Source organism: Podarcis cretensis, assembly GCF_951804945.1.
Source record: "Podarcis cretensis genome assembly, chromosome: 2".
NCBI classification, from domain to species: Eukaryota; Metazoa; Chordata; class Lepidosauria; order Squamata; family Lacertidae; genus Podarcis; species Podarcis cretensis.
The window spans coordinates 101,117,448-101,138,374 of NC_137171.1; the positions used below are offsets into that span (position 1 = coordinate 101,117,448).

At 47.9% G+C, this 20,927-nt stretch overlaps 1 protein-coding gene across 13 annotated transcripts in view; it reads left to right on the forward strand.

The window, feature by feature from the left end:
- Positions 1-15,652: 15,652 nt before the first annotated feature.
- The window catches only part of MAGI1 (membrane associated guanylate kinase, WW and PDZ domain containing 1), a 489,041-nt gene continuing 483,766 nt past the window's right edge, over positions 15,653-20,927 (forward strand). For 5 of the 13 annotated variants that reach the window (XM_079957821.1, XM_079957818.1, XM_079957819.1 and 2 more), the window contains exon 1: positions 15,654-16,508. In XM_079957821.1, the coding sequence (XP_079813947.1) occupies positions 16,220-16,508 (289 nt within the window). In that variant the 5' untranslated portion in view covers positions 15,654-16,219. Of the gene's footprint in view, positions 16,509-20,927 lie in introns of all 13 variants that reach the window. The other 8 variants (XM_079957813.1, XM_079957823.1, XM_079957820.1 and 5 more) reach the window with 5 other exon arrangements.

The following is a 20,927-nucleotide window of genomic DNA, read 5'->3' on the forward strand; positions in this document are numbered from 1 at the left end:
TTCACAGGATTGATATTTTAGTGGCTAGGCAGGTACAAAGGCAGCCTAGATGGCATTATAGGGGCAAGGATACCGGGGGGAGGGGGGAGTGTGTGCAACGACAGAGAAAAGGGAAAGTTGCTATTTTTGTTATTAATCCATTTATATCCCCCCCTTCCTTTCCTTTCCTTTCCTTTCCTTTCCTCAAAATGACGTTCTTGGGTCTCCCTGTTTCTCTTTTATCCTCATGACAACCATGTGAAGAAGGTTAGGCTGAGAGACAAAGGTCAGCCAGCGAGCCTCACAGCTGAGGGGGTTTTGAACCCTGGCCTCGTAGCTCTTGGTCCAACACTCTATAACTTTTATGCCACAGTAGCTTCTCCACATTTCCAAGTTGACAGTGGACTGAGCCAGTGTTCTACCCAATGGAATACACTTGTGCTAATCCCGTGGGAGAAACTGGCCAACCAGTGAAATGTGTGCATTTCTCAGGGCTGCAAAGTCTGAGCTTATCTGGCCCAGGCCTGCTGGCTCTTATCTCGAAATGCTGCAGCTGCTTGTTTCAGCCCCACTACCACACAAAGAGATTATTGGTGCAGGGATTTGAACCCAGATCCTACACTGACACTCTGACCACCATACCACATAGACTTGTCCGTGGGAAGGGGTCTAGACAAAGGCGACAGAAGCCAAATCTATCACAAACTTTTCCATGTATTGCCATGACCTGCTATGGTTGTTGTTGTAGTTGTTTAGTCGTTTAGTCGTGCCCAACTCTTCGTGACCCCATGGACCAGAGCACGCCAGGCACTCCTGTCTTCCATTGCCTCCCGCAGTTTGGTCAAACTCATGCTGGTAGCTTCAAGAACACTGTCCAACCATCTCGTCCTCTGTCGTCCCCTTCTCCTTGTGCCCTCAATCTTTCCCAACATCAGGGTCTTTTCCAGGGATTCTTCTCTTCTCATGAGGTGGCCAAAGTATTGGAGCCTCAGCTTCAGGATCTGTCCTTCCAATGAGCACTCAGGGCTGATTTCCTTAAGAATGGATAGGTTTGATCTTCTTGCGGTCCAGGGGCCTCTCAAGAGTCTTCTCCAGCACCAGAATTCAAAAGCATCCATTCTTCGGCGAACAGCCTTCTTTATGGTCCAGCTCTCACTTCCATACATCACTACTGGGAAAACCATAGCTTTAACACCTGCTATGGTAAGCTTCCTCTATAATTATTTTGTCCAGCTCACCTTCCCAACCCTACCTACAGTGTTCATTATCCTTTCCATTTTGCAGATGCGAAGCTGAGACGGAGCGGTAGCAATTCACACAATGGATTCACCCAAGGGGTAGTCTTTGAATCCATGGCTCCATCGCACTGGATTTCAATGGAGCGGTTTCTGAAAGTCATTTTGCTGTGTAGCGTTTGAAATTAACTGCCTGATGTACTGTCAGTTTGTGTGTTATTTAAGTCAAAATGAATAACTTACGGGTCATATTTTATGGAACCATTAATTCATACCATAGTTGACTTCCGCCACCCAAGCGGTGTATTAATCGAGCCATAAAACACACCCTGGAGTATCTTAACATGATGATGAGATTGATCTTCAGCTTTATATTTCACTGTTTCAAACATGACCAGACTTAATTACAGAAGATGTGGTGGGACAATGAGCTACTTGTGCGTAAAAGGATTAGTCCCTCGGAGTTTGCTTAACGTAGCAAAGCTCTGCCTTGAGCGGAGCCCTTGGACATGGCTCCTTTAGTCACTGGTAGTATCCGACAGTGGGCGCTTGCGGAAACGTTTCCAGCATAAAAGCTGCTTGACGGAAACGCGTCTCCTAGATTCCCTGCGTGACAGCTTCCGGCGAGGGGTGGGGGTCGCTAAAGGGAGCCTTGATACCTCCTCACTGTTCTCGCTGGAAGTGTCCCAGAGCCTCCCCTCCGACTTCCTGTCCCTGGAAGCTCCTGCTCCCCCCCTACTGGTTCCCTCTTCGGCTGCTGAATCTCTTCTATCCTCCTGGAGCCCTCCCACCACCTGTTCTTCCGATGGCAGTTCCCTGACATCCACCTCCCCTCCAGGCCCCCCTCTATCCCCTCCCGCCTCCCCTTCTACAGGCGGTGAGGCTGGAAAGCCTCGGAAGGAACTCTCCTCGTCCTCAGAGGATTCAAACACTTCTAGCCACTGCCTCCCATTTCCTTCCCCGTCTTCCTCTTCTTCGTCGGAGTATGCCGCCTCCTCACTCCCTGACTCTGGGAACCCTTCAAACACCCCTTCCTCATCAGTGGTTCCGAAGTATTCCCTCCTAAATCGCTCCATCGGCTGCGGTTTTCTTGGGAAACGCTGATGGAACGTTTCTATCAGAACCTCGTCGTGGACTTCTTCCGCCGGTACCCACGTGTTTTCTGACTCTTCCTCCCCCTCCCATTCTACCAAGTATTCCACCCGATTCCCCTTCCACCTGGAATCAATTATTCCTGCCACTTCCATGTTGCTTTCTCTCTCTTCAATGACAGGTGTTTGGGTGACCCCCCTCTCACGTTCCCCCCACTCCCGTCCCTCTCGGTACGGTGACAGTAATGATCTGTGAAATACGGGGTGCAATTTCATGTGACTGGGCAATCTAAGTTTGAAGGCTACTGGGTTCACCTGTTGTATGACCTCAAAGGGTCCCAACCGTTTGGGTCTCAATTTCTTACACCCTCCCTTAAACGGCAGTCCTTGGGTGGATAGCCACACCCGGTTTCCCACCCTTATGGTTTCACCTTCCCTCCTATTTCTGTCTGCTTGTTTCTTATATGCTTCTTTGGCTTTCTCCAAGTTGAGTTGGAGCTGCCGGTGGATCGCTTCCATTTCTTCCACAAATCGTTCCGCTGCTGGTACACTCCAGTGCTCCCCTCCTTCTGCTGGGAAGGCTCGAGGGTGACACCCATAATTGGCCAGAAAGGGACTCATCCCTGTGGACACGTTTTCCGCGTTGTTGTAGGCAAATTCTGCCAGAGGTAACTTATCTACCCAATCAGTTTCTCTGTCTTTTACATAACACCTCAGATATTGTTGCAAAACCCCGTTTGCCCTTTCTGCTTGCCCATTTGTTTCTGGGTGCCTGGCGGTGGAAAAACTTACCTCCACATGCAACAAGCTCATTAGTTTCCTCCAGAACCTGGAAGTAAATTGTTTCCCTCTGTCGCTCAAAACCCTCAAGGGGGCGCCATGCAACCTGAAAATATGCTTCACAAACAACCTTGCGGTTTCTTCCGCTGTGACTGCATGCGAACAAGCTATAAAGTGGCACATCTTAGTTAGTAGATCTACTACCACCATGACCGCGGTTTTCCCTTTGGATCTCGGTAGATCGGTCATAAAATCTATGGATACCATCTCCCATGGCCTTTCTGGGGTGGGTAAGGGTTCTAATAACCCTGCTGGCGCCAACCTCTCTCCCTTTGCTCTTTGGCACCTGTCGCATCCCCTGACATAATCCCACACGTCTTCCCTCACCTTGGGCCACCAAAACTCCCTGGTAACCAACCACATGGTCTTGTGCTGTCCGAAGTGCCCTGCCGTGGGGCTGTCATGCAACTGTTTGAGCACCCGCCCTCTTAGTTCCCCTTCTGGTATGTAGAGTGCCCCTTTGTAATATAGTTTTCCGTTCTTTTCCTCAAAACCCCCTGTGTTCTCACCTGTCTCCCTGAGTTCCCTAAGCTTTTCTTGGGCATATTCATCGTTCTCAATACCCTCTACCAGTTCTCTTTGCCCCACCAATGCCGCCCCACAAACCCAGTGGTCCTCCGAGATGATATGTCTTTCTTCCGCCGCTCGCTGGGGTTTGAAACTGCGCGCGCGCGCGCTGTTCCGATTTCCATCGGCTCTGCTGGCTGGGAAGGCTGCTCTGGAATCTCTGGAATGCGGAAATCCCTCCAACGCTCCTCTTTCCCTTCCCGCTTCTCCAGGGCTCTGGCTTCCTGGCGTGCTCCTATGGCCAGCGCAGATTTAGTCAAATGGTCCATAGACTCTGCCCTGGGCGCCCGGGAAAGTTCATCTTTTACTGCCGAAGATAATCCTTCTTCGAACAGCATTTGTATCGGTTCCGCAGACAAATCCCAATTTAATTTATGGATCAACATGGTGAACTCAGTCCAGTACTCACGGACAGATCGGTTCCCTTGCTTACACGCCATTAACTGTCTGCGCGCCACTCCCTGCTCAATCTCACTGGAGAACATCAGATCCATGGCGCGAAAAAACTTCCTTGTGTCCTTTAGGACCTCGTTATTGGCTGCCATCAGGGGCCTCACCCAGTCTCTCGCCCCTTTTTCTAGATGGCCAATCACAAATCCCACCCTCGATTCCTCATCAGGAAAATCATCAAACTGCAGATTAAGGGCATATTGCATTTCTGTCCTAAACGCTTGGTAGTTCCTGGGATCACCCCCAAATTTCTGCACCAGTCCCGGCACCTTCCTTGAGACTTGGGTGGCTTTTCCCTTCTCTGCATCTTGAGCCCTCCTCTCCTCCAGCCTAGCCGTTTGCAGGGCTAACTGCATCTCCAACATCCTGTACCTTTCTTCCAGGCTTGGAACGGCTGCAGCTGCTTCCCCTTCTCCGGCTCCGGTTGGGTTGCTCATGATGCCTCTCCTTGCACAAGCGCTTTCAGGGACTGTCGGATTGCTGGAGTGGGACAATGAGCTACTTGTGCGTAAAAGGATTAGTCCCTCGGAGTTTGTTTAACGTAGCAAAGCTCTGCCTTGAGCGGAGCCCTTGGACATGGCTCCTTTAGTCACTGGTAGTATCCGACAGTGGGCGCTTGCGGAAACGTTTCCAGCATAAAAGCTGCTTGACGGAAACGCGTCTCCTAGATTCCCTGCGTGACAGCTTCCGGCGAGGGGTGGGGGTCGCTAAAGGGAGCCTTGATACCTCCTCACTGTTCTCGCTGGAAGTGTCCCAGAGCCTCCCCTCCGACTTCCTGTCCCTGGAAGCTCCTGCTCCCCCCCTACTGGTTCCCTCTTCGGCTGCTGAATCTCTTCTATCCTCCTGGAGCCCTCCCACCACCTGTTCTTCCGATGGCAGTTCCCTGACAGAAGAAGACAACGCTACAACTTCTCCCAGGGAGAAAATACAGTGGTACCTCAGGTTAAGTATTTAATTCGTTCTGGAGGTCTGTTCTTAACCTGAAACTGTTCTTAACCTGAAGCACCACTTTAGCTAATGGGGCCTCCTGCTGCTGCTGCTGCTGCTGCCGCGGCACTGAAACACGATTTCTGTTCTCATCCTGAAGCAAAGTTCTTAACCCGAGGTAATATTTCTGGGTTAGCGGAGTCTGTAACCTGAAGGGTATGTAACCTGAGGTACCACTGTATAAGGTTTGCACCTCTGATTAAAGTGCACCTAGACGGACACATTTTTTCTCTCTCCCTCCATTTCATTTCAGTTTTGTCCTTCATAGTCCTCCATAGTCTCAGCACGCTTTTCATACATTGATGCTATTCTTGAATTTGGCCAATTGTACCCATCCATCTTGCCTTAAAATAAATATGATGCAATATGACAAGCTGCAGAGGACTTGAATCCTGAGATAACGAACCAGACTCTGCAAAATGAAATCAGAAGAAGAAATTAGAGGTTTTTTTCCCCCCAGGCATTTAGATATCACCATCCTTCTCTAATCCAGATGCACCACTCAGGGACAACGTTTTTTAAAATACAGTTTCATGAAACTATAGCATAAAACAGCTGATGCAAGAGAAAGGGTATAATATGGAACAAATTCAGCATGAATAGGATAGCATTTCTGTCTTTGAGCACAGGTTCCAGGTCAGATTGATGGAGTTTAATTTAAGTCTGCATAAACTGCCTGCCTTTGCCCCTATATATAGCAAACAAACAAGTACATACATCCATGTTTAAAGTGTTGGGATGGAGCCCCGTCACTTTCCAGCAACGCTTTGGGGCAGAACTGGGTATTACAGCAGGTATCCAGGTGAAAAGGACACATTTTAAAAGCAAAACGTAAACACCAACACTTGAAATTCTGCCAAATTCTGAATGTGCGCAAAAATAAATTTCATTCCATGGTGGACCCCACCCCCCGCATTACAAGGTGCAAGGCTGACAGAATTCTTTTTTAAAAAATAAATAAAATAAAAACCTCAGCAGTTCCTCTTGAGAAGAAAAAGTGCTGAACTTCTTATGGCCTTAATGATTCCATTTCACTATCCTCTATGTGTTCTGGAGCTTCATTAATTAATGTTTGCAAAGAGCCCTGTTGCCCCTTTGTGAGAAGAAAGTGCTATTATTAGTGCAGTGATGGTTAGCAGTGGAAATGGCCTGTGAGATTATTGCTTCCACACCACCCAGCTAAAAGCAAACTGTAGCCTACCTACCCAGATAGACTCTGAATGTACTGGATGTTAAGAGCATCTTGCTTGACTCTTGAATGCCTCAAACCGTATCCTTGTTTGGCATATATAGGTAAAGGGAAAAGACCCCTGGGTGGTTAAGTCCAGTCAAAGGTGACTCATCTCGCTTCAGGCCGAGGGAGCCATCTTTTGTCCACAGACAGCTTTCCGGATCATGTGACCAGCCACTTCTGGCACAATGGAACACCATGACAGAAGCCAAAACACACGGAAACACCATTTACCTTCCCTCTGCAGCGGTACCTATTTATCTACTTGCACTGGTATGCTTTCGTACTGCTAGGTTGGCAGGAGCTGGGACAGAGCAACGGGAGCTCACTGCCATTGAGCAGATTTGAACCGCCAACCTAATGCTAATGATTAATTTGTATTGCACAAAGAGGACCAGCCTTACTACTTTTCCCATAGCTGTCAATGGAAGGGAGCTGCCAGCAATTCTTCCATACTCTTTGTGGCTCCTGGATATTGGCGGTAAAGAGGAGACAAGGGAGGGATATCAAAGTTTCAAGGGGGCCTGAAGAAAAATACCCTTGGTAGGTGTCATTGGCAACTTCCCTGGAAACCAAGGAAACAAATTTGTTTTGTAAACGTCCAAATGGGAACTGCAATTAGTTCCCTTTCGGACGTAATGAACTTGAACTAGAACTGGTTTCTTTTTAAAGTTCTGGGGGAAACAAGCAAACCCCAAGACAGGCCAGTGCTAGCTGGAATGCTCACTGACTGTGGGAGGAGGGGGCGGGAATAAAATAGGAATGGGTGTGGGACAGAGTGGGTAGAAGGTGGACCAGAAGCACTTCACACTGCAACATTTTGTTGTGGTGTAATAATCAGTAGCTACTAGTGGATAATAATAATAATAATAATAATAATAATAATAATAATAATAATAATAATAGGAAGAGGGTTAGATTTGCTAAAGCAGACAAAGAACAGGCCTGCGAAATATGGGTCAACTTTAAGGTTTGTTTATCCTTTATTCCACTGCAAATTAGCAATGCTCCTAATGAACGCTTAATATGTATCCCAGAGGGGCCTCAAAGAAGTCACACCACTTGACCTAGAAACACCGGCATCTAATGCTAGATGGGTGGATTTGGATATGGTTACTCAGTGGCCATAGAAGTGCACTCTGCACATTCTCAGAGCCACTTTCTCCTTTACCACACAGACCTCAGCCCTGAGCTGTTTGACAGCAGAATGGACTCCCTTGGAAAGTCCATTCCTTTTTAAAGCAGAGGTCGGATGGCCATCTGTCCTGGAAGCTTTAGTTGAGATTCCTGCATTGAAGGGGGTCAGACTAGATGACCCTCGGGATCCCTTCCAACTCTGCACTTCTCTGATTCTGTGTTCCCTCCATTTGTCAGGGATTTGCTTGATGGGGAAGAAAACACACTGGAGATAGCCCAGACTTTCCCGCTGTGACTTGGCAGGAGTATCCCGATGTCGAGTGTCTCCCCTGGCTGCTTTCTTGTGAGGCAGCAGCAGCTCTTTCCAGCACGCAAGGCAGGGCATGTGACATTCACATGCAGCCCAAACGAGCTTTGCTGACCCGGCGGAGGCTGTCACAAAGCAAATCGCAGGAACTGATAAATGAAAGGGCTGTTCTCCAAGCAGGAAAAGCAGGCCAGCTCTTTGCTTCTCCTCCTCCAGCCTGTTGCTTAACTCTTTTCCTTTGGATCACTTGCTGCAGGAACAGACTGGGATCTACATTTCTCTCTCTCTCTCTCCCCCCACCAATCCATGCTCCTGTCACTCTTGCCTGTTTATTGCCTCGTGTTCCCTGAGAAAGGGAGCTGGCTAGGTTTGCAGATTTCCACAGGCCTAGGGCTTGCTGATCAGAAGGTTGACGGTTCGAATCCCTGCAATGGGGTGAGCTCCCATTGCTCGGTCCCTGCTCCTGCCAACCTAGCAGTTCGAAAGCACATCAAAGTGCAAGTAGATAAATAGGTACTGCTCCTGCGGGAAGGTAAATGGCATTTCCGTGTGCTGCTCTGGTTCACCAGAAGCGGCTTAGTCCTGCTGGCCACATGACCCGGAAGCTGTACGCCGGCTCCCTCGGCCTATAGAGCGAGATGAGCGTGCAACCCCAGAGTCGGCCGTGACTGGACCTAACGGTCAGGGGTCCCTTTACCTTTACAGGTTCGCTGTACTGTTTACCTTTGAAGCACCCTGCTCCCCTTGAAGAATCCTGGGAACTGCAGTTTACCCTCTCGCATAATTGTGGTTCCCGGCAGCCTTGGCAAACTACAGTTCCCAGGATTCTCTGGGGGAAGCCACGTGCTTTAAATGTGCGGTATGTACGCAGCCTATGGCAGGTCTGGGATGGAGCAGAGATCCACTGAGGCCACACAGCAGCTGCCATGCAGCATGTGCATAGAGGAGGGAGAGGTCACTGTCTCCTGGTGTTCAGATCAAACCAGGGCAGCAGGGCGGCTTTGTAATTAAGGATTAAAACAAAGCACAAAGCAAAACAAAACCCCGTAAAGGGGGGTGGGGGTGGATAGCAGGAGAAGCTTAAGCTGGGAGAGAAATAAACAAGGATTTGCCCTGTGGGACTTCAGGGTTCTTTCTGCTTTCAGATTTAGAGCATCCTCAAAATGCTTGTTTTATCTTCTTTGTTATCCCCGCTCTTGCTGTATTTCTGGCTTACTTCCCCATCTCCACATACTGAGAATTGACGGTGAAGTACGCCATTTGAAGCCACTGTGTGAGATGGGCAGATTGAACCTGAGATCATGTTTGCATATTCATAACCAGGCAGTCCTTCTGCTTTACAATTGCAACGCGATTGGCAGTTCAGATGTATGAGTTATGATCCAAAGGGCTGAGGATCTGTTTCTTTATCACTGCCTGCCCTTCACCTTAAGTAAGGTCCTGGAGCGGGTTACACGATCTCGCACGATTTCATGCCATGATTCCTCCCCGAAAAGAAGCGTGGTGCAAAATTGCACGAGATTGTGACGCCCAAAATGACTGCCATTCTCTCACGAAAAAAAACAAGAGGATGGCGTTGTGGTTTTTGCCTTCAAGGCTTTGGAGGGCCTGTTAGTTACTCCGGTCCCTAGCCATTTAGCTTTGTATTCTGGTGTTAAATAGGGCTTGGTAATGTGCAGGCAGCCAGGGCAGAGCTTTCTGGACCAGTGAGAGAAGGTCACTTCAGGTTGCCCACTCAGTGACCTAGCAGCCTCATCCTACGCCAGCTGCAGCCTAAAGTGAACAACCACCACAACATAATGATCAGATGACCACAAAGCCATATTTATATCAGTCTTCTTGCCAGATGAGTGAGGTGATGACCTTAGCCTCTCTCAGCTATTTGCCTCTCCCTCTTCTACTTGAATCTGAATTTCATTCCCAACCAATTATCTCCTGGCCCAGCATAAGATGACCAAATTTTTTTTTTTTTTTGGGGGGGGGAGGGAACAGGGCCTGAGAATCTACACTTAGGCTGTATTCAGATGAGGGGTTTATTGTGTTACTTTTCATGATTATAATGCTAGTGCTTCCGTCCCAATTCCTCAATGTTCCTTTTACTCTACAATACTTGTTGTGTTTTGAGGGACGCAGGTGGCGCTGTGGGTTAAACCACAGAGCCTAGGACTTGCCGATCAGAAGGTCGGTGGTTCGAATCCCACGACGGGATGAGCTCCTGTTGCTTGGTCCCTGCTCCTGCCAACCTAGCAGTTTGAAAGCACGTCAAAGTGCAAGCAGATAAATAGGTACTGCTCCGGCGAGAAGGTAATGGTGTTTCCATGTGCTGCTCTGGTTTGCCAGAAGCGGCTTAGTCATGCTGGCCACATGACCTGGAAGCTGTACGCCGGCTCCCTTGGCCAATAAAGCGAGATGAGCGCCACAACCCCAGAGTCGGTCACAACTGGACCTAATGGTCAGGGGTCCCTTTACCTTTACCTTTACCTTACTTGTTGTGTTCCGGATCAATATACTGCCATGTCATGCTAAATTTTAAATGGCAGGAGAGAAGCGTATGCTGGGATGCCGCCGCAAATTTCACCAAGTGAAACTACAACGCAAAATGCCTGCATTTTTCCCTGGTTCAACCGCATTTTTTTCCTACATTGAGCTGCAAATGGATTTCGTACTCTCACCCTCCCAGAAACATGTCAATGAGTGCTACTTTTACATCATATGAAAGATCTCATAAAATGTAGAAATTAACCGGTAAGGAAATGTCAGGAAGGAGGAAGAAAGTGTTGTTTGGATGCAGTCCACTTGAAACGTTATCTTCTATGCAAATTATTGCAGGAGCCCTCTGCTTTTCTCTTCACTTTGCTACCCTAGAAGAGATGCCAGGAATTGAACAGGGGCCCTTTGCATGCAGAAGTGCTCTGCCATTTAGCTATAGCTTTTCTCAAAGCCATTCTAAGGGGTGATTTGTACTCTTGTGGTCCTGTTGCCTGGGACATAGAACTTTGGGTTTCTTCTGCTCCCATCCTAATTCATGCCTGCACATTCTCAAATTTTAAGGGGAGTTTGGCTCACAGTATCGTCAAGTCTCTGAATGTTTTGCTGTACAGTCTAGTTTTACATGTGCATGTATATATGTGTGCACACATATAGGTGTACACATGCCCCAAGCCAGATTTGATGCTGGGGGGGGGGGGAGATCAGTGGCTACTACGCAGCTTTTTGTTAAAGTGAGGCATCTAATCATAGCCTGCATTTTTATTGAGGCTTGATCAGGGCCTGTATTTTAAAATGAGCTTAAAGATTTTCAAATGTTCATGCCAGGCAGAAGACCAGCTGCCTAAGAACCTTGGCAAGATGTTTATTCTCCTGGATAAGGGGGCCCCCTGATTTATAGCAGAAAACAATTCTCAAAGTCAAAGGGAATTACAGGCTGACAGCCAAGGTTACACTGACCCTACATATTACAGAAGATAAAAAAAGCAGAGAAAAACATAATTAAGAGTGGGTAAATAGTAAAATAAAACCATGTGCCTCCCATTCAACTTGAGCCATATTTTCCTAAGGTTGAAAGGTCAAGAGCAGTGAAAAAGGCAACTGGCTTGGCTGGAGAAGATAGGTTTTCTTTCTTTCTATTTTTGAGGCTGGAAACTGTTCCTTACTTTGAAAAGGTTTATTCTTCTAAAAAGCTATCTATGTTATGTATTAAATATATTGGCTTAAATGTAATTATGCAAAGGAATTAGAAGCTAAGAAATGTTAAATCCTTATGCTAGATTCTTATTTCATATAGTTGGAAGAGATCACAGGGGCCATCAGCCACCAGCCCAGCCCCCCTGCCAAGCAGGAAACATCATTAGAGCATACATATGGTTGTCAGGCCTTTGTTTAAAAGACCTTCAAGAGAAGGAGATCTTTCAATGATGATGTAAATTCAAGATCCTTGACATCTGTTTAAGATAAAAATTTGAGATTAAACCATTTGTTTTGGAGGGCAATAGGGCGAGGTGAGCTGGTAATTAAGGTTCCTTGTTGAGACACATGTAAGATATATTACTACTTATTTGTCATTTATAGATAGAAGAATATATAGCTTTTTGTTTCCCATAAAAGGACAAGAGGAAATGGGTGTATCTTTTGTGACTGGTTCTAGCAAACAGCCAATAGGAATTTCAACCAGGCTGATTGGACAGAGGCAGCCACAGGAGGAGCAAGGGGGCTGGATTAAGGAAATATAAGTGCTGGCCAGAATGGCAGGAGGCCAGGCCAGAGCTTGGTAACCATATACCACTGTGCCTCATATTTATTTGTCTGACAAATAAATTATTATTTTAATTTCTCTATTGCTGCGTTGAATATTTCATTCCAGCTAAGCGTTAGCCACAAGCAGGGTGCTACAAAAGAACCATTTGTTAAACCTTGTCTCAGGGGGCCATCATTTCATAATCTTATTAACCACCACTTGGCCTCCAAACAATAAATCAATAAATAATGAACAGGCAGATCTGTGCCAATTACAGCTCAAATACAGTTTTAAAAGGGAAGAAGCTGGGTGGGATGTGGACAAAAGCCAACGGTTGTGATGGGGGTTTGTGTGTGTGTGTGTGTGTGTGTGTGTTTTAACAGAGGGGGTGTTCCCTGGCTGTTTTTGAACCTCAAGTGCTTCTGAGAATGGGAGAGAGAGAGAGAAAGAGAAAGAGAGAGGAGCTGGGGGCAGGCTGCAGTATCAAAGTCAGGAAAGTGGATTGTTTGCGTTTCATTTTTCATTTTTATTTTTTGCAACACTCCAGAGATCCCAGGATTTTAAAAGCAACTGTCCTCTCCAATTCCTGCAATGAAACTTCAGAAAAGCTTGGAATCATGTAGTAATTGTAGCCAGCTGCCAGAATGATCACATGGCACCTTTAGAACATTTCCCCCCACACGCTTAGAATATAATTTGCTCCAATAGGCTTGAGGAGAGAAAATGGAACTGCATAGAGCACCAATGCCTCAATGTCCACCCTACCCCCGCACCCCCAGATAACTTGATATTGGTTTCTGTGAATACTGATTATATATATATATATATATATATATATATATATATATATATATTAAGGGCTTGCCGATCAGAAGGTCGGCGGTTCGAATCCCCGTGACAGGGTGAGCTCCTGTTGTTCGGTCCCAGCTCCTGCCCACCTAGCAGTTCAAAAGCATGTCAAGTGCAAGTAGATAAATATGTACCACTCTGACGGGAAGGTAAATGGTGTTTCTGTGCGCTGCTCTGGTTCACCTGGTTAGTCATGCGGTTAGTCTGGTTAGTCATGCGGGCCACATGACCCGGAAGCTGTCTGCAGACAAACGCCAGCTCCTTCGGCCTATAGAGTGAGATGAGCACGCAACCCCAGAGTCGTCCGCGACTGGACCTAACGGTTAGGGGTACCTTTACCTTTAAGCTGCCCTGAGCCATGCAGGGAGAAGTGTTTTTAATGACATAGGGAGCTGCTTTTTACGCACTCAGCACCGCTTGCCCGCCAGGCCTTCTCATTTGACCCCAACCCATGCCACCCTGAATCACACCAGACATCATTTGTGGTGTTCGGGCACCGAGCAGGAAAAGGTGTGGCTGGATCCTACTGCTGGAAAAAGCACAATTTATATTTCCCACACATCAACGGATGGTGGGGAGTTCTATCCTGCTTGGTTTGGGTGTGTGAGCTAATTCCGTGTGTGTGTGTGTGTGTGTGTGTGTGCGCGTGTGGTGGTAGTGGTGGGCTAAATTCAGCTTGACCACAGGGTCCACTGGGACAAAAAGCTTTCCTTTCCTTCCTGCAGCCATTGCCACTTGGGCTCCCTGGCAGCACTGCTGTTGCAGCTGCCAGTTGCCCCCTAATGTACACCATGGGGCATCTGGTGCTGGGGGGGGGGGAGGACTGCTCCATAAGGGGAATATCAAAGCAGTCTTCTCAAGGAGACCTTCAAGCTCCAAGATCTGGCGCTGGTCCTGAACTTCAGACCTTCTGCACAAGCTGTGGTCCCATAAACAACCTGGAAATCCTGATTAGCTCATTTCTAGCCTCAGTATTCACAAGGCACTACCTAGAGGTGTCCATGTTTATCCCTGCTGTTGCAATGGATAAGAAACTGGCTTAGTGTGTGTCTGCAGTACATGCACCATGAGATTCTCAGGTTGCTAATGATGAATTTCATGCTTGCAAGACGCAACAGGGGGTGCCAAGAATAAACGCACTGACAATTACTCCCCACCGCTCCAGCGCTGCCAAAATAGGTAAAGTTGACACACACGTTTCTTCAAGTATTTTTATTTACCGGTATATATGTATTTGGATAATAATAATACCTATACATTAGATAAGTATATGTAGCATTGTAAATATAGTGACATAGGAAACCTTTTCTCCTCCACTTTTTATTTTCATTTTCTGATGTTCAGTTGAGCTGTTCTTAAAATAAAAAAGTATGCTTTACAGTATAAGCTTTAATAAATAATACATGAGCATGTTCATGTGAAATAAGACTTTCCCTCATGAACTGCCTTCTTTGTCTACGAGGTTTGTTCATGACACTGGTGCAATTCCTGGCTCAGGACTATGCATGTAGCACCAATCACCAATAATGTGTGGCTCAACCGAAGCTCTTCTCCCCACCCCCAACAAGTGGTAGTTGCTGTCCCAGTTTATGTGAATGTAGATGTGCAGCAATATTTCTGGAAGCTGGATCGTTGGCTGTAAATTCTGTGAATTCAAATTAATCAGAATTTCACCCTCAAACAGGAACAAAATTGCTTCCATAATTGTTTAATGCTACATCACAACTAGTATTTAATTACATATAATTTTGCTGCATTTGGTAGGCAGGAAAATTCCTGGTTTTCAGGTGTAAAACTGGCATGTGGGGGGGGGGATTTCGCCAAACTGGCATAATGTCCGGGATGTATGGCAACACGATGGAAAAAGCAGCAGGAACAGCTCAAAAAGCTTAAAATAACACGCTCAACAATTTTGGTTTGTTCTAAAAATAAATAAAAGCTCAGCAATTTGAGAGTCAGGAATTTTACTTTTTGAAATATGGCACCCCTAGTATTTGGTTACATCTTTCGAGATGTTAATATCCCGAGACAGAGAAGGTAGGTAAAAAAATTCACTAATTAACAAATTTCCTCTAAGTAAAAATAATGAAAATCTCACTGTGCGCTCTTTTTTTAAAGCAACTCCTTAGGATGTATGCTTTTTGTACTTCTTACTAAACTCCCTTAGGATTACGGTGTAGCTAACAGCACAATCCTGTCTGTGCTTACTCAGAAGTAGGTCCAACTGAATCTAATGGTAAATAAAGCGTTGGCATCATCGCAGCACAATTGTCTGCTGGTTTTCGAAGCAACTCCGTTTTTCTTTTAATGAGCGAGCTTAACTCTCGAGTTTAGTGCAGCCTTAACATTTCGTCTCAGGTGGTGCACCTTCCGGCTCAAAAAAGCAACAGACAGGGTGTATAGATAGATAGACATTCACTTTAAAAAGAAAAGTACACATGTGCTGCAACTCTGGGAATCAAGCTCCGACCTTTATGCCGATCGTCTGGGCCAGCCTTGGAAAACAAAGGGGACAAATAAGAAACATCTGGCCAGCCTAGATTCTGGTCTGGGCTGCTGCTTATGGGCAATTGAGCCTTAAGGGCAACGGCTTCACTCCCCGCCGGCGCTCCTGTGCGCGCTCACATGCCGGGGAGAGAGGCGCGCTTTCTCCAAGGGGAGGCGGCCAGGGAGGAGGAGGGGGAGGAGCTTGTGCCGGGCGCCTGCGCCAGCGGTGCCTATCGCTGCTCGCTCGCTCTGCTTTGGTCTTGCTAAGAAGCGACCCGAGTGAAATGTAACAAAACAAGCGGCGCCTTCGCCCGCGCTTAAAGGAGCCACGCTCGCTCGGAGGCGAAACTGAGGGGGGGGGGGGGGAGAAGTGGCGGGGAAAGTGGCCCGGAGGAAAGGGGACGAGGACCCTGTTGTTGGTTTGCTTCCTCCACGTTCTCAGGTGGGACGCGGAGCCGCCCGGAGGGGAAACTGCGCCGGGGAAGGAGGCTTGCCTACTAAGAAGGAAAGGGGAAGCAGGAAAGCGGCAAGGGGACGCGCGCCGGACTCTTGCTGAGGGACCAGGGCCGGCTCGATGGCAGCGGCGCCGTCGGAGGAGGCGCTCGCTGCCGCAGCCGCCGCCGCTGCTGTTGCCGCCGCCGCCGCCGCCGCCGCTTCGGGCAGGACCTGCGCGAAGTTTGCTCGGTGATGGCTTGAAAGTTGCCGGCAGCGCCCGGGGAAGGCTGGCTCGACGGCCCCAGCGCGCCTGCCTGCCTGCCTGCCTGGCCTTTCTCCCTCTTTCTGCTGCTGCTGCTGGTGTTTGTTTCGGACTCGGCGAGCAGCGCCATGTCGAAAGTGATCCAGAAGAAGAACCACTGGACGACCAAGGTGCACCAGTGCGCGGTGAGCCGCGGGGCTCAGGGCCAGCTGGGGGTCACCATCCTGGGGGGAGCGGAATATGGAGAGTTTCCTTACGTCGGGGCGACGGCCGAGGAGGACGGCGACGGGAAGCTGGGCGAAGGGGAGCTCTTGTTGGAGGTGCAGGGCATCCGGGTGTCGGGCTTGCCCCGCTACGACGTGCTGGGAGTTATCCGCAGCTGCAAGGACCCCATCCTTTTCAAAGCCGTCAGACAAGGTAAAAGGAAATGAAATTGCGGGGAGTGGGGGGGGGGGGGGGAGAAAGAGGCTGGTTGGTTTGCATGCTGCGGGGTTGGGGGGCGAAGAAGACGCGGGGTTGCACTTGCGGGAGTTTCGCTGCGGGACTTGAATTCCTCCACTTTTTTCTTGGACGCTTGGAGATCTGTCTCCTCGACTGCCGGCTTTCTTGGGGTGCTGCTGGCGACTTCGGGGGAAGTTTGCGGGGCTGCGAAGGAACTTCAGCCGCCTCCTGAGACGGAGCAACGACGGCGAGGCTCCCGCTGGTCCTGGAGGCGGTTTTGGGGGGAAGGAGGGGGGGGAGCCTCTCTTTCTCCTCCGCAGTGCACCGAGTCTGCGGACAAGGGAATGGGGCTCGTGGCGCAGGAGAAGCTGCGCTCTTTCTCGGACTGGCTCGGGGGCTTCTGGTCTCTGCGTGGAGTCCGTGTGCCTGGTTTTTGTTAAGTCAGAGACGACGCACTACGGTGGTCTTCACCCTTTGGGCACCTCTAGCTTGACCCGTCTCGAAGGGATGTGTGATGGGTTGATGGAGCTGGCGTAGCTCAGGTGGTAGAGGCTCTCAAAATCTCAGGGTCGTGGGTTCCAGCTCTGCATTGCAGAGGGTTGGACTAGATGACCCTGTGGGTCCCTTCCAATTCTACGATGGGAAAGGTGCTTTTGAGACGTGAGCCGGAGAGGTGCCTTGCTTTAGTGCTGGGAATTCTTAAGGTGACCTATGGGATTTGGGGACCCCTAGCAATGGAAGCAGGACTGAACCCTGCTCAAGATTTCATTCATTTATTTATTTTCGTAAAATGGCTCTCTCCTAGGTCAGGGTCAAGGTCACATCTGCCCGATGTGAACTTCATCATGCTCTGTTTCAAGTGTTTTTTTTTAAAAAATTTTTTTGACAGGTGTGAAAGTCCTGATTTAGTCCACCCATCAGGGCTGGGTAAACTCTGTCTAGAACCTTATAACTGACTGGTGCTGGAGGGAGTGATAGGAAGGTGTAGGAACCTGCCTTATACTGAGGCATATCATTGGTCCATCCCACTCAGCAATCCTCTGTACTGATGACCCAATCACTCTCCAGGGTTTCAGACAAGCTTTGTTGTCAGCCTCTCTGGAGATGCCAGGGATCTAACCAGGGATCTTCTGTGTGCAAGACAGAAACTCTGCCACTGAGCTATGATCGACCCCCGAATTAGATGGTTCAAAATTTCTAATCTGCCCCATCCGTAGGGTGAGGTCGGGTTTACTTCTTAAAACCCTGATGGCAACACACATCCCTTAAAAAAACCAGGCAGAAAACTGAATACATCTTGGAATCTCAGACCTGTAAAAGCAATATTAAAAAAAAAACTAGCTAAAGTTTGCTCTTGCTTCAAAGGAAGGCTGGGACTTTTTCTGTTTGGAACGGTGGATTCCATTCCTAGTTCCTGAGATACGAGGTGGCCCTATAAAGAGCTTGCCCAGCCTCCAGAAAGAGGAACTCCATTGGTTCCGTTCCTCCTTTTTTTGTACTGTGCTAGGAATAAGTCCCATCTCAAGCCTTCCATCACAGGAAGAAGATGCTGCTTCTGCTGCTGCTACTCAGTCCCATTCCTGGACGAGGCTTGGTTTCCACTTGTTGGACGCTGTTTGAGCTATAAAAGTTGCCTTGGGAGTGGACAAACCCAACAAGCTCTTGTGTTGCATTGAGCGGCGTGGGAGGTGTGCTTCCTCCCAGGTCAACTCCTTGGCTGGTCCTTGGGAAGCGAATGAGGGTGGCAGCTGGTGTGTTTAGAAAAGGGGAGGGCTTGGTTTCTATGGGAAGGAAATTGCTGGGTAATGCCGGGTGTGAGTGCACCTCAGATGCTTATCGGTTCTAAGTAGAGTTTTATTACTCTCCTAAAAGATCACACACAAAAAGATAAGTAATGGGGAACTCTTAATATGTTTTAAAAAAAGAAAGGCTGGAGAACCACAAAGTGTTTTTTTTTTTTTTTTAAGTCTCCCAAAATAATGTGCTCTTCAAGTGTTTTTGTCCTGCCCCCCTTACCAAAAAAAGATTACAGTGGTACCTCGGGTTAAGAACTTAATTCGTTCTGGAGGTCCGTTCTTAACCTGAAACTGTTCTTAACCTGAGGTACCGCTTTAGGTAATGGGGCCTCCCGCTGCTCCCGTGCGATTTCTGTTCTCATCCTGAGGTAAAGTTCTTAACCCAAGGTACTATTTCTGGGTTAGCGGAGTCTGTAACCTGAAGTGTCTGTAACCCAAGGTAACACTGTATTTTTGTGTGTGTAATCATTCTGTTGCCTATATAGATGAACGGGTTGGCTTCTTTGCTTTTCTTCTTTGCAGTCTTTGCCTGCAAAAGTTGCAATGGGCAAAGCCACCTTCGGGAGCTTTTTACTGCTGCTGTTTTCTTTTTTTTAAATGCAGCCACAAATCAAGTCTGCCTTTTCTCTCTCTCCTCGCCCTTTCTCCCTCCCTCTGCCAGTTTGAAAATAACGGAGTCACCCTAGGAGAGAGAGAGACAGAGGGGAGCATCTTTGCTTTGTTTTGATGCCAAGGCAGTAATTATTTGGGAATGATGCTCTGATTCTCCTGGGTAATCCGAACTGCATTCTTCTCTGCTGCCACCCTCCACACATCTCCCTTGGGGACTCAGCTCTAAGTTTTACGGCTTGTGCTGGCTCCTTTCGCCCTGCAGCTCCCGTGCAATTGGAGATGTTCTTTTTAAGAACTGCACCAGCGCCCCTGGCCACAGACGGTTCCGGGAAGGGCTTCTGCAGTTTGTCAAGTGGTGAGTCCCTGAGTCTGGTGGCAAACTCTATTAGGGAGCCAAACAAATATTTCACTTGACTGGACCTAGAGGAATTTCCGGAGAGGCTGACTCCTCCCTTCGAATTGGAACATTCGGCTGCTTTGCTGGAGGATGACTCCTTGCCTGTGTGTTTCTTAAGTGTAGGCATGTGATTGCCAGCTGCCTCCCTTGCTTTATGTCAAAAGATTGGCATGGATTTCTGCATGGGAAATGGATTATTTCTCTCCCCCCCCTTCCCCCATTGCCTGCCAGGAATGGTTTATTTTCTGCTTTGCTGAAATCCCAAACATTTCTTCCTTCAGACTTCCCTAGCAACAGGACGCTTCTGGATCCCTCATAGCCTATGCAGAGATGCTTGGCATTCACTTCTGGCCTGTTCTGGTTGGCATCCACCAAGTTTTTAGGGGCCATAGCCAGGGATAGTGCTTGTTCCTCTTTTGTCCCTGTGATTAAGCAAGCCAAGCCACCTTACCCTACCTGTCCCCCTCTGTGGCTTAGAGGCCATTGCCTGGGGATTGGCTGAAAAGCTCTTGACTTCTGCAAGTGTCCTGGACACCAACAAGCTCCTGAATTATCAAGTGGAACTAATCATCGTGCCAGCTGATTAGCTGGGATAGCTAAGTGGAACCTCAATTTCCAGAGGCAGTAAACCTGTGAGAGCTTTCACCTGTTTGTGGTGCTCCTCTGTCTAGAGCAGGGGAAGGGGGGGGGGAAGAACCTTTGAGGCTGATCCAGCAGGGCGGTTCTTCTACTCTCAACTGCAAAATGAAAGATGCCAAGAAGCTGCTTTCTCATTCCTCCTCGGAGGCTGTTGTTGGGGTCTTGCAGCCCTGCTTGCTTCCCTTTCCTCCCTGTGTTTTGCTGTTGTGAACTTGAGTAAAGCTGCCGGGCAACCTGCCTTTACGTTATCCCAAGTATGCTTTAGGGAAAGGGCTAAGGAGTTAACCCTACACAAATCCAGAGTGGATGTCCAGGGACTGTTGGATGGAGCCTGGCACACCTCCTTCCAGCAACTCCTGCAGCCAAGCTGGTGCTCTGCTTTCCTTTAGATCACTGTTCCTTTCAACAGGTGCAATGGACAGTCAGTTCTGAATGCTTTCAGGAGTTCGGCTGATTGAACTTAACTGCAAGTCTCAGTTCTGTTTGCACCTTTAAGTTATGACTTGTAGATGTGTGCGCTATGATCTGGAATCTGCCACAGCTGATAAACGTAGTTACATGTACTTGTGCTATGGGGTGTAAACTACCCATGGGACATCCAACAGCAGTTGGATTACAGTAGTTAGTGCCTGTCACAGTTGGTAGAATTATAACATAGGACTGTGGAATTATAATGTAGGGCAGTAAATTATAGCTGCTTCTAGATTTTCTACAAAATGTAATTATTTTTATTTCAAAATTTACTTATTTACTTATTATTATACTTATTATTGAGCCTGCTTTCTTGATAAATTTTCCCAAATACATTTTTGCTCTGGAGACATTTAAGGCATATTATCTGTGCTAAACTTCAGGCCACACATTAGCATAATAGTAACAATTTTTCTTTGTATTCTTTTTTAAAAATAACTTTTTATGGTGTTTAATAAGTAAGGATCATCATCATCACAA